Source organism: Trichechus manatus, unplaced genomic scaffold (assembly GCF_000243295.1).
Source record: "Trichechus manatus latirostris isolate Lorelei unplaced genomic scaffold, TriManLat1.0 scaffold00020, whole genome shotgun sequence".
Lineage (NCBI taxonomy): Eukaryota > Metazoa > Chordata > Mammalia > Sirenia > Trichechidae > Trichechus > Trichechus manatus.
In genome coordinates this window covers 15020699-15034161 of record NW_004443956.1, presented here as the reverse complement: position 1 = coordinate 15034161, position 13463 = coordinate 15020699, and the positions used below count along the sequence as shown (strand labels likewise).

At 41.1% G+C, this 13463-nt stretch overlaps 1 protein-coding gene across 3 annotated transcripts in view; it reads right to left on the bottom strand.

Annotated features, from left to right (window-relative positions):
- Positions 1-13463, bottom strand: part of ACTR3B (actin related protein 3B) — a 125807-nt gene that overhangs the window by 33552 nt on the left and 78792 nt on the right. The window contains exons 7-10 of one of the 3 annotated variants that reach the window (XM_023727971.1): positions 13035-13178; positions 8778-8951; positions 7121-7213; positions 6046-7002 (exon numbers count right to left, since the gene is read on the bottom strand). In XM_023727971.1, the coding sequence (XP_023583739.1) occupies positions 6916-7002; positions 7121-7213; positions 8778-8951; positions 13035-13178 (498 nt within the window). In that variant the 3' untranslated portion in view covers positions 6046-6915. Of the gene's footprint in view, positions 1-6045; positions 7003-7105; positions 7214-8777; positions 8952-13034; positions 13179-13463 lie in introns of those variants that run through there. The other 2 variants (XM_023727973.1, XM_023727972.1) reach the window with 2 other exon arrangements.

Below are 13463 nucleotides of genomic sequence, written 5' to 3'. Positions count from 1 at the left end.
AATACTTTTCTCTGATTTTCTCTCTCAAATATTAAAAGGTATTTGAGCTTATCCAACATCAAGAATAAAAAGTAATATATTAATATATATACAATTTACTTTGTAACATGCTTCTCTGATTTAAAGGCATTAACATACATTACAGAAAAATCAATCCTTGAACCGTATCATGATGTATTCACATCTGACTGACAAACATAATGAATAAGAATTTATAACAATCCCCAGTCAACTGTGAAAGCAGGTTTAAAAATATTTTTAAAGCTGGCCCCAGCCTTCCTTTCTAGATTTGTTTCCCAGCACCTTCTATGTACCCCAGCCAAAACATAATTCACTGCTATTCCTTAAATATTTTCCTTGCTCTCCCACATGAATCTGTGCTTATATGTTCCCTCCACCTGGAATCTCGCCCCCACCCCCTCTGCATGCCAAGCCTCAGACTCAGCTCAAATGCCACCTTCTCAGAGCCTTCCTTGATCCCCTCTAATTAAATACAATCTGTCCCTCTCTCAATTACCATAACTGCATGATTCACTTTAATTACATTTAGCTTGTAATGGTTCCCATTAGAGTTATTTTGGTGTTACTTTTAGCTTTTTTTTTTTTTTAATAAACTCGTGAAGACAAGAACCATATCACATACATACTTAAATCCCCTAATTTAACAACAACAGTGTCTTGTACTTGGTAAGCACTGGGATATTTGATGAATAGAGTTGAGAAACAGAAAGACACCCAGTTGTATTACAAGTTGTATTACAAAGCAACTCAAAATTGGCTTCGCCCCCAACTAAAGCATGTAAATTACTCAACACCTACTAATGCAGGCGTGAACTAGTAGCTAATCGGAAGAAAACCAAACCTGTTGCCATCAAGTCAATCCCGAGTAGGGTTTCCAAGGCTGTATTCTTTATGGAAGCAGACTGCCATATCTTTCTCCCGTGGAGCCGCTGGTGGGTCTGCTGGATTCGAACCTCCGACCTTTTGGTTAGCGGCCAAGTGGTTAGCCACTGCGCCACCAGGGCTCCCTTAGTCGGCACCAGTGGTTCTCAATTTAGCTGCACATTAGAATCATCTGCGCAGCTTTTAAAATCCAGATGCCCAGGCCCCACTCCAGACCAATTACATCAAAATCTCTGGGGGTGGGGCCCAGACATTTGTATATTTGAAGCTCCTGGGGTTATTCCAGTGCACAGCCAAGGCTGAGGACGTCTTTATTTCCAACAGCACCTAGTTCCTTGTAATTACAGTGGCCTGTGGCGAAGTCACAGACCTACTGAGACATGGCTCACACATCTGTCCTCCCTGTCACATTTACAGGTGGAACAGAAGTCATGTAAGCACGCTTCTTCCCATTAGCCAGACTAAAATAAAAACTAGACATATTATTGACTTGGCCTAAGTTTTTTTTTTTTTTTTTTGGCTCTTTTAGAGACAAACTTTCTTACATGACAAAACCACCTTTTGCTCTCATTCTCCCACTGTCTCCATTCTTTCTGTCTCAGCCTGCTTAAGGTTTCATGACCAGGAAAGGTCTTAATTATCTTCAGCGGAGCCTAAAGTAAGCCACCTCCTCTCTGCTTCATGATATAAACTCCACTATTGGCTATGGTGACTCTAAGTCTGGAAAAATAGAATACGCCCTGACCTACGAGTCTCACCTCTATGAGAAGGCTTTTGTGGGACAAAGAACCAGGTTTGGCTTTGTCTCCAGTTTCTGGAAATTTCTTGGAATTTCTCAAGCAATCAAGGTGTCCTTGTTTTTCTAAAATAGCCAGGCAACACTTAAACATGGGCAAATGAGCTGAGAGCCCCAACTCATCACTCGGCAACAAACCTCAGGAACAGAGGGCTGCATGATGCAGTCAATCACGCATATTCGTTGGGTCATGCATGTGCATTGCAGTCCCAATGATTAAGGGACCCTGGACCTTGGAGCTTCCTCTTTTGTGGCTTCCTGGAGTGTGACGAGAACATCCATGCACAGGAGAGGATGGTATATCTCTGGGGGCTGGAGGCCTCGCCTCAGGACCTCTCCCTGTCTGTACCGGATGCGTCTTTGCTTGTATCCTTTCTAGTTAGTAAATGGGTAAGTACAGGTGGTCTCTGTGAGTTCTGTGAGTCATTCTACTGAATGACTGAACCCACCAGGGGCAGTGAGAGCCAGAAGAGAGGCTGGCATTTGCCTATTTGGCAGGACTAGAAGGACAGAGTCCTAACTTGTGGAGACCCAGGTCTGGGTGGTTAGGGTCAGAGAGAGAAAATGGCTGGCGTCAGGATAATGGAGAAATGGGAAAGTGGGGATATGAGTTATCTTCACATTTTGGGAATTGGCCTTATGTTGATTATTATTAGCATAGCTTGGCAGAGGAGGGACAGACAACCTCCTTTGAAGCTAAGTAACAGATCTTCAGAACACCAAGTATATGACTCAAAAACTCTTCCTGGTTGGGTCTGTGCAGGTCTACTCTGGTGAACTTGGCAACCTCAGCTGTGGGGACTGAAAAATTAGCAGCATGGGCGGCAGATGTGTCAGGAATCCAGCAAGGGACAGACCTTCCCAGCACCTACCTTTTTAGAGGAAAGGGCATCTCACCTGTGCGGAAACCGATCAGTGCTCAACAGCTGTGTGACTTCCTCTTTTTAACCGTGACCTTCCTTGTCACAGGAAATGTGTTCTACTTCTTTATTGGTCTACTGAGCACTTGTTAAGCCTACAGTAGGTGCCTGGGCCCAGCAGGCAGGAAGAAACATCAGTTAACAGAGAAGGGAATGATAAAGTAATAATATGACTAGAAAGGAATCATGTGCTATCTAAAGACATTTAAAGGCTCAGCTACTCAGAGAAAGATGTTTATGTGTTCTGTGGAAGGAGTTGTAATATGTATCTCCTGACTGGAAGAATGTTTTGGAATTATGAAAAAGGAAAAAAGCCCACAAACCCATATATCTGTTCATTTCACTAACACAGAAGTTGAGATAGCAGGATTCTTTTTCATGGTAAGTTCTCTTCCAGACTAAGGAGTGGGAGTTAGAAAGGGAGGAGAGAGGGAGAAGAACAGGGAATATACTAAGCAAGTGAGAACTCGAACAAGGAAGCTTTGCTGCTGCCCAAGACCCTTGCTCCAGAAGAGGCCTTATTCCCAAGAGGGAGCAGCGCAAATGGGCCCAGGAAATGGGCTCAGCAGTCTCCAGAAACTGGATGGGCAGAAGCCCTGCCTGAGGTTTGCTCTGCCATGGGCTGTAGTGGCAGGAGCCATAAGCCCCTGAAGTGAAAAAAGTCCAAAAATAAAGCTTTTATTAAGTCTTTTATCAAGAGCAACAGTGAACTGCTGCTAAACTGACCGGGACACACCTTTACAAACACAGCTTGAATGAGAGTCAGCAAGTAACTATCATAGATCACATCTGGAAAATATTAAAATTAGGCTTTCATAAATAACTGCTCAAGCGTCTAAAACAGGTTGTCTGGCTGTTTTTATAAATAAAGTTTTATAGGAGCACAGTCACTCCTAGTTGTGTACATACTGTCTATGGCTGCTTCAGCAGAAGTGAGAAGATGCAAAACAGACTACATGGCCTACAAAGCTGAAAATATTTACTGTCAGGACCTTTATAGGAAAAGTTGGCTAACCTATGGGGGAAAAAAACATTTTCAGGCCTTCACGTTATATTAAACTCCAATTCACTCACCAATCCCCTTGTTGGAAAAAAGGCCCCATACTGGTGGCCATTAGCAGAGACTGTGGCACCCATCAAACGTTCCTTTGCACACTCCCCCATCCCCCAGCCCATAGCCACAGCCCTGGGACGAGAGTGGGAGGGACATACCCACTGCCTCCACCTCTGCAGTGGGGACCAAAGATGTCATGTGCCAACACCATAATTCAAAGGCATCAATTCTTCAGTCTTCCTTAATCATTGTCCAGCTTTCACTTAGGGTAGGCTGGAACATACTGTGGAAAAATCAACCATGAAATCTCTGTGGCTTAATAGTAAAGGATTATTTCTTTGCTCTTGGCACACATCCAATAAGGAAGGCCATGGATGCTGTCACTGACTGTCTTGTGGCTGTACTGTCTAGAGCACATGACTTCTTTGGTTAATTGTAGAATCAAACTGGTGGATTCATTGTACAATTCCTTCAACTTTTTTTGTATGTTTAAAAATTTTAATAATGAAATGCTTGAAAAAAATCAACCCCTCCAAAAAAATAATACATTTAGAAGTTTAAACACTTTCTCCTACTTTCTAAGTAGGATTGATAGAAAGCTAAGATTTTTAAAATGCAAGTAATTGGATTAAATGTCCACATATCTGTCAAGTAAAGACCTTTACTGATCTTCATCCAAACCCAATACCTTCTAAGAAGATATTTTCACTTTGGCTCCTTCATCCTATTATTCCTGACCTTTTCTACACTGGGTTCCGTTCTCACCTCCTTTAGCTAAGTAATCCACAACTGCCAACTCACACATCTTTCATTGTCCAATATAATTATTTTAAATCCAGGGACAGCAGATGACCAGTGCCCCTTACCTACTCTTTATTGCACATCCACTGTAAGAATGACTCTGATGAGATCATTGTCACTACTAGTACTCCATGTCATCTAATGACACTGGGTAACACCGCTAGTATCATTAGTATCTGACCACTTTGCAGTTGTTTTTGACATATCCCAACATTTCTAGTCCAGTCGCTCCTTGGAAACCCTATGGGGCAGTTCTACTCTGTCCTGTAAGGTTGCTATGAGTTGGGATCGACTCTGGAGACTGGGAGAAGAGTGCTAAAATTAGTAGACACACAGTAGTTAAAAAAACAGAAACAAAAACAAATCCATTGCCATCCAGTCGATTCTGACTCATAGTAACCCTATTTTATATACATATTTCTTTTCAGGTGACGCCAGGATAGTCAGCTAGAAACGCACAGAAAGTAGATGGAAATCTAAGGCTAGATCTCTAGAGTGGTGAGGGGCCAAAGTCACCTTACTCAGCATCCTCTGCAGAAGATATTCTCATTCCTAGTGCCCAAAACCTACACTTTTCTCCTCTTCTTTATAAACCCTATTCCCTCCCCACTTTTAATCCTTCTTCTCTCTAATGACTCTTTCCAGGTTTAGATATCAAACACAATATACAACCACTGCCTCATTTGCTTTACATTGGATACAGTGATTTATATGTCAGTGCATGTCCCCATTGTATGCCATATGTTCTCATGTATGCCTTGTCTCATTAATTTAGAAGCTTCCTTGAGTTCAGGGTTAGTACATACTATCTTGTTTTGTTTTAGCATTTAGCATGGTATTATTTAACAACTTAATAATTTCATTACTAAAAATGTCATCACAGTGAAATTACTAGCTAGACAAGAAGGCGCAGATCCCCTACGTAGGGCAAGAGGACAGACAAGGATTCTTTAAGATGACCTTGCACAAGTGGCATAATAGAAGTAAAGACAGAGTCTCGTCTTCTCTTGAACAATGCAGTCATTGTGTTAGCTTACCCAATCCTACCTTTTCAAATCAGTGAGGTTAAGGAACTTGTCCTAAGACAAAGATAGAGCAGGACCAAAACAAGTCTAAGATCAATTTTGCTCCATTTCAGCCAGGGGCCTCTACTTTTTGCCATCTTTTCCCATCTCTGGCGCTCAGTGTCATTGTCTACTTAAACAGAAGGCTCAACCTGTGTGCTCTCCAAGTCCATCTCTACCTCAAGAATTCTATAAACTCCACTGAGATACGTGAACCAAACTGTCAAATGAGAAAAATCTCACCTCATCATGGGCAATCTGTAACTGTTAGCAGATGTTTCATTTCCTTTACAAGGAGATTAAGACTAAGAAGTGTACACTTGTTCCTTACTTTCCTTGCCAAGAAGACACAGCTAATATAAACTGGGATTTTAGAAGTGTGGAGGACAAGCCAGGACATTTTATTTAACTTTCATACTCCAGTCTCTTTTTAGTGTCCCTTTCTTAGTACTTTTTATTTGGGGGAGGGGGGGGTGGTGTTTCATTAAGGATATACAACGAATAAAAACAGAATTATAATTTGTTTTCACTGATAAAAATTATCTATATAGGGACATTTTTTCTAATTATAAGAGTCACATCTGTTAACTATAAAATTTCAAACCATTTTAAAACATAAAATGGAAAATAAGTCATCTATCATCCTGCCCCCAGATATTTCATTTAAGACTTTAGTATATATCACTCAAAACCTTTTCTTACACATATGCAAACCATATTGTTATAAAAAAATACTGTAAAATATTTAACCTGCTCTTTTCATGTAACTATATACTATGACATCTTTTCATCTGAATTTGCATTGATTTACTTCATTCTTTTTAAAGGCTACATAGGAGTCCATGGTATAGATGTAACAAAATTTATTGAGTCCCCATGTCAAGCCTGATTTTCTCCTCTTTAAAATTCAGCTACCCGGGTTTGAATAAGGTAAGATGAAGTCACGGGTGCTGATAACATGACTCATGCAAGCAAAAGCTAACTAAAGGTGAAGGAAACTAGCTGACCACCACCTTCTGCCCTCAATATTTAGTGATCAGCAGTATTTCATTTTATTTAATAACTACATGAACTAGATTCTTCTCATTTCAAGTTTTCACAATTCTACACAATCAAAGAATTTCTTTAAAAATACATGACAGGGGAATTTTCTATTTGACTGTTCCATTTCTGTCTCTACCTTCTATCTGGCAACGCCACACTTGGCACTGAACCTAAATATGCACTGAAACTAGACCGATGGAATCCATGGAAAGCATGAGGGAAAACATCCCTTTATCACTCAATCAACATGTAAGTATGGCTAAAATTGTTCAGTTTAAAAGATAGCTTGCCAGACAAGAATAAAGGATATTACAATGCTTAAATTAAATACCTCTAGTTAATGGAGTCATATGGCCAAACATTTAAGCCATCTATCTTCCAAATAAAATCTTTTAAAATTATACTGGCCTCTAACAATTCCTATAAAACAAAAGGTGAAATAGTAACATTTGCAGATTGACATTAATAGGCTACTCTAGGAATCATGGGCCTTTAATTTTGGAATGAAGTCAAAGTACCTTACCCAAGCAGTTTATACCTTATACAGCGGACGACGTACATCAATAGGGCAGTTTTGTATTACTTCATCAACCACGTCCGAAATGGATTCCATAAAGTCGGGGTTGGCAAACTAAATTTTATATAAATATAAAAGAAACATTACACATTTCTCTCAAATAGGACAAAACAAAAATTCTTTTTAAAGAGGAACTTTAACAAACAGAGAATTTACTATAACTTTAAAAAAAACATGCACAAACTTCATATTGGAATGGAATTAATCCCATCTGACTACGCGTGCATAGAGTAATGGTACATATGTCCCCTCAAGACATGAAATGTGTGGGTTTAGTGAAGGAAGAACATCTAATAGTAACAGAGACAGGCCAGTCCTGTGTTATGAATACAGGGTGAATCACTCCATTAAGAGCTTATAAAAAGCATGTGTATGATGCATGTGAGATGGAATGACAAACATACCAGTATCACTAATGAAGCATTAATATTATAACAAAAAGTAGCCAGGATAAAAGAATTTTAAAACTCGCTCAGTAAAAGGTTAATGTAAACCTGGGCTAACAGGCAGGGAAAGAGGAGCGTTTTGTTTGATGTTGGCTTGAAAATGAAACAATCAGCATAACAAGCATGTCACTAAGTAAAAAGCTTTAGATTCAATTCTATAAGTGAAATAAACTAAAGTATAAATAATTCAATTACATGACATTTGAAGTATGTTTTAAAAATCAAGGAAAGCTTTAATGTACAACAGTCTTGGGGGAAGAAGAATTTAACACCCAGTGTTCACCAGCTGTGCACGGGACATCTGTCAGCTTCATGACGATTTTAACTCAATAACATCAAAAGCATGAGTGAGTGAGCAGGATTATTACTAGACCACTAGTAAGGCATACAATTTGAGTCATTTCCCTGTGTAAAATAGTCACACACACCTCTAAAAATAAACAGCAGTTTGTAACCTCCTACTGAATACAAACTGGATGAGGCAGGAAAATAATCCCAAAATGCAAATACAATGCCTTGTATTTAAACCTTAAAATGCTGCCTCTTAACTACTGCGTTCTGCAAAGGTAATAATTCTTTGTGACTACTAGTTAAAGTCATGAAGTCTGTAATTCTTGAGACCCTCTAAATCATGGAGTCCAGCCTTCAGATCTAAACTTTACCTAACTTGTAGCAGGGAACACAAGCAGGACAGCTGTCCTGGGTTGAAAATCGGGATTAGAAAGGCCAATCACAAAAGATGGAAAGGTTATAAGCTATCCTACTGTTATGCAGAGGCAACTTTCTTCCAATAGTCCTTGAAAGTTGTCCTATTAGCATGTGCTTCCCCTTTGAGATTAAGTTCAATTCAGTTATCTTCTACTGCTCCTAAAAATTCTTCCTCACCACCCCTGCTATAATCAGTATAATCAATCCATACTACTACTTAAGCAAATAATCAAGTTTATGGAGAGATGAACCAAATCAAACAATCACAGCACACAGGGGTGAGGCGAGTGTCTGTAAAAGTTTGCAGCGATTCAAATGAGCAGGCAAGTAGCCTTACTGAAAGATAACAGCCAACTTTCTGATTTTACCTTTATTGAAAACTGCTCTTTATTCACACTAGGTGGCAGTATTGCTCCACAGGCACCATACTTTAACACCCTCCCCCCCAAAAAGGAACAGCTTACCTCTGGATGAAAGAAAATTTCAGGTCCAAGAAATCTTTCATAACCGACATCTATAATGAACTTCTTCTGGTTGACTGCATTGATACCTGTGTACTGTTTGATCCATTTCTGGGGATCCACATCATACTTGGCAAATTCCCTCACTATATCAGGGCATATGTAACAGTATTTCTCCTGCATATACACACACACAGAGTTCACCAGGCATTAGCAACTACCCACAGTCTCCTCCCTCTGACAAACACACAGTACCCACATGCATCAGACACACTCTGAAGCCATGCCCTGCCCCCACCCCATAACTCCAGTGTGTGGGTGGCCTATCAAGCCTCACATTTTATCAGTCTTTCGTATCAGACATGACTATGCTTTGATTTGGGACATTTAAGTCTGCTTTCTTTGTAACTTGACTATTTCAGCCTTAGTCTATCTAATTTTGTTGCCATGTTATCTGAAATAGTGTTTTAAAGTGTCTATATTCTGTCTCTATTTAGTTTTTCAAAATTCCTCTTAGGCTCCCCAGGCCCCTCCCTGTTGTCACTTTCTGGCCCAGTGTAGACCTATGCTGTGATGTGGTACATGTGGTAGCCCTTCCTGCTGCTTGCTTCTCTGGGTATCAGCATCTGAGAGCCGAAGATGTTTTCTGGACACTGAGGGAGTGCTCACCATCAATCTGCCCTCCCCTAGGGTGGAGTCTGACACAGCACGGTCACTCTGCTCCAGTGGTCTGCCTAGACACTGTACACCTTGTTGATCAGTGTTCTAAGTCATTCAATCAACAAATGCTTACTGAGTACCTCAGCACTTGGAATACACAAGTGAACCAAACAGACCCAGATCCCTGCCCCGGGACTACCCCGCAGAGCTCACACTCTATGCTATAGGGTGGTAAGTACCATGGAAAAAAGAAAAAGGGGAGTGAGGCAGGAGGACAGGAGTCGCCAGTATACTGCAGCTACAAGAGAACCGGCCAGTAGCTTTGACCTTGGCACCAACAAACAGCCAGCCTCCGAAGTGTCAATGTTTCCTGAGTACGTGACGATACCAGAGGTTTTAGATGATCTTTGGGTTTATCACCTGTCCTCAGAGCTAACTTCAGGAAAGCAGCCTCGTTAGCTGGCTTCTGAATGCAAACTTCCTGTGAGCGAGAGCCACGTGGGTTTGTTCAGTGCCCAGCCCGGTGTCTGGCACACAACTGGAGCCCAACACAAATTTGGAATGAATGGCTCCCTCAAAGACCTTTGAAAAGTGTTTTTGTATTAAGTTTAAAGTTTCTTAGAGGCCTGAAGCATATTCTAATACTATCTTCTGGCTATGTCTGACATACTCTAGTAGAATTATAAAATTGATGGACTAGAATTGTTACATGACCCTGCATTCCCTGGTAATAGAGAGAGAGAATGGGTCAATCAATACAACTTTAAATCTACCAGAATTGGACACAAAAACAGAAAGCTGTCCTAGAGGTCTGGTCGAGTTCTCATAGTATCTCAACTCACTGAACTGACGGTATGAAATGCCTCAACGAAAGCTGGATGGAGTGTAGCAGTGTTAATCTGAAAGCTCTGAAGTTACGCTGCTGTATTAAGACACACGCAACCTAATGCCTCCTCATGACCACAAGAGACAACCCATTAGAAACACAATGCAGGGGTAACTCTAAACCACTCTGTCCAGGGCCTCCTCCTTACAGACAGAAGGGAGGTAAGAAACAAACAGCAGGGCTAACTCACGCAACAGGCTCAGGGCAGTCCATTTGGAGAGTTTAAAAGTCTATTTTACTCCCAATCCTTACAGCTGGAAACAGATGATGTCATACCCTGAACACCCCAAATAACATGTCAGGGACAGGACTAGAACCCAGATCCTAGTGAAGAACGTAAATAAATACCCAACTTGCAGATCAGAAAATTAACCTTATTAGTAAGGATATTCAGGGATCTTTGCTGAAAAAAAGAAGATTCAACAGATTTACCCCTCAAAGGCAGTAAGGAAAGATTTAATTCTGATCTACATTTGTAATAAGAGTTTCAGGTGGCAAAGGAGCTTGGGTCAAATATCAAAATTTTTCTCTCACTGAAAGAAGGCAAGGAAAGGAGGAAGAGAAGCCTTGAGTAACATCTTAGTGTACAGCAAAAACCCTTATGATACTTCTGGAAGCTTCCCCCAAAGTGGAAGGACTTGCAGCTTGCACAGTGGCCAACTCGTTCCAATTTGCCTGAGACTCTCAATTTCAGCACTGAAAGTCCCATATACCTGCAACCCCTAGTCTCAGATCAACCAGGACAGGTGGCCACCCTACCTACAGGAGACCCTACCTGCACCAACGCACCCTGTCCTAAAAAGTCCCTTTCATCAAGGGTGTCATGCAAAATTTGGAAATCATCTTTGATGCTTTGCTTTATCTGCAACTTCCAATCCATCAGCAAGTCCTGCCCATGAGTTCTTCTTGCAAAATATTTCTTAAAGCCACCTACTTCTCTCCACCATCACACCTAGTCCAAGCCACCATCACTTCCTATGTGGCTCACCATTTCCACACCTAGTTCCTCCCCTCTCCCCTGATCTGTTTTCCACTACACACTGAGAGGGATCTTTTTAAACCTTATCAGATGGTGTCACTTCCCTGCTTCAAATTCTCCAGTGGCATCCCACTGCACTTAGAAGGAAATCCAGACTTCTCACCATGGCCCACACAAGACCACTGATCTCTCTCCAGCCTCATCTGTGCCTTCTCCCTCTTAGCATGGACTCCAGCCACTGGCCGCATACTGCTCCTTGAACACATGAGCTTCATTCCTGCCCAGGCCCTTACACTTGCTACTCCCTCTGCCTAGAATGCTCTTGGCTGGCTCCTTCTCAACCTTGATGTCTGCTGAGAGGCCTCCCTTCACCATCACCCCCTCCACCCTCCTCTGTTCCATCATCTACTTATCTTTGCTTTTTTATCATCTGCTCTTTATCTCCCCTAACTAGCATGTAAGATCTTCAGTGGTGTAACCTTGTCTGTCTTAGTTATTACTTTGAACCTGGCACACAGCAGGCACTTAATATTCATTGAATAAAATAAATGAATACAGATTCCATACTTTTTATTCATTGTCTACCTTGCTGAAATGGAGCAAGGTAGCTGCACAGAAAAGACAAGAAGCAATGTCCACCTCCCATGCACCTACTCACATACTCTCAGCACTTCTTTTGGATTAATAAATTCTATTTGGCCATCCAAATACTCCAGGACAGGACAGTGTTAACCCACTGACTATACACACCTCAAGGTTAACCACCACTTGGCTAAGATCAGCCTCAGTTACTAGGTGTTTAGATGGGAAGAAAGTAGTGAGGAAAAGAGGGAGGTTGGACAAGTATCCCTTATACTCCTGTACATCTCAGAAACTACGTGTTCTATGAAAAAGGAGAAGCTCAATGTCATGTGTTACACTCCTACACTTAAATTCTTCTCCAAAACCAAAATCCTTCCCTCTTCATCTACATAATTATCATCCTTGGATTAGTAGGGATTTTTCTATATTTTAATAAAAAAATAATTTGTCCAGATTTTGCAAGCTGAATAGGAAAATTCCTTTAAAAGGGTCTGTGAACTGCCATGTACGGTGTAATAATAAAAGCTAAACTGTCAGAGCAGGTCAAGTGGATTATTTTAAGAACCAATCAGCCATTTTATTTCTAATCTTATTAAATTCTAAAACTTCCTGTAAGTTCTCCAGCATAGTAACTAAAGTCTAGAAAATACAAGTTGATTTTGTTTAATGATTCTGGATCCTGGAATGGCATGATTCTGAACTGTAGTTCTCAGGGCATGGAACCACACTTGAATACTGGCTGATTTCACGAGATTCCTGACAGTCACTGCTGCTGCTGCTTGTCTCCTTCTTCTAAGCATGGAGGCAGAGGTGGAGGAAACTTTCAGTTAATTGAAGGTTCTAGCTAATCAGGCTCTAATTAAATGATGCTGTCCCATATATACTTGTACTCAATGCTGGTTATCAAGCTGTTCTCATTTACAGTTAAATACTAACTTTGAAACCTCAGTAGAGTGTTTATGCTTATGTTTAGGAGCATAAGCTTTAAGAAGAGTTAAGTTTTAAGTCTCTCATCCAACTTAACTCAAATGGTAAATCAAGATACACATTCATGGGAAGGAAGGTGGGAGAAGGGATAATGGCCTACCGGGGAAGTGTCCCAAACACCACTCAGAGCTCGCCCCAAACCAGCCAGTTTGACGTCTGTTTTTACCTTGATGGCTTTCGCAGTCTCCAGCGATTGCTCAGGAGGAATTCCCACCTCCCTGTCCCTTAGCAGCTGTTGAATGAAATATGTAATATCTCTACCCGCAATTGGGATGTGTTTGATGCAGCTTCCAATTACATAACCTTCTGCCTAGGGGAGAAGAGGAGTCAGAACAACCCGTATGAGTAACCCCAGTTCAGACCAACATCGACTCACAAGGCTTCCTGCCCCACCCTCCCACCCTGCCCCACCTGCCTCATCAACAAGCATGCACTGCGTCCCCACTCCATGCAGACTCAGCACTGCAGGTCTTTTAAAACAGCTGCAAATGCAATTCCATTCATATTTAAAATTCAAAATTATTCCAATAACCTGAGACTATGTAAGCTACCAAAATGATGTTTTCATTAGGAATGTGAAAAGAAAACTACATAG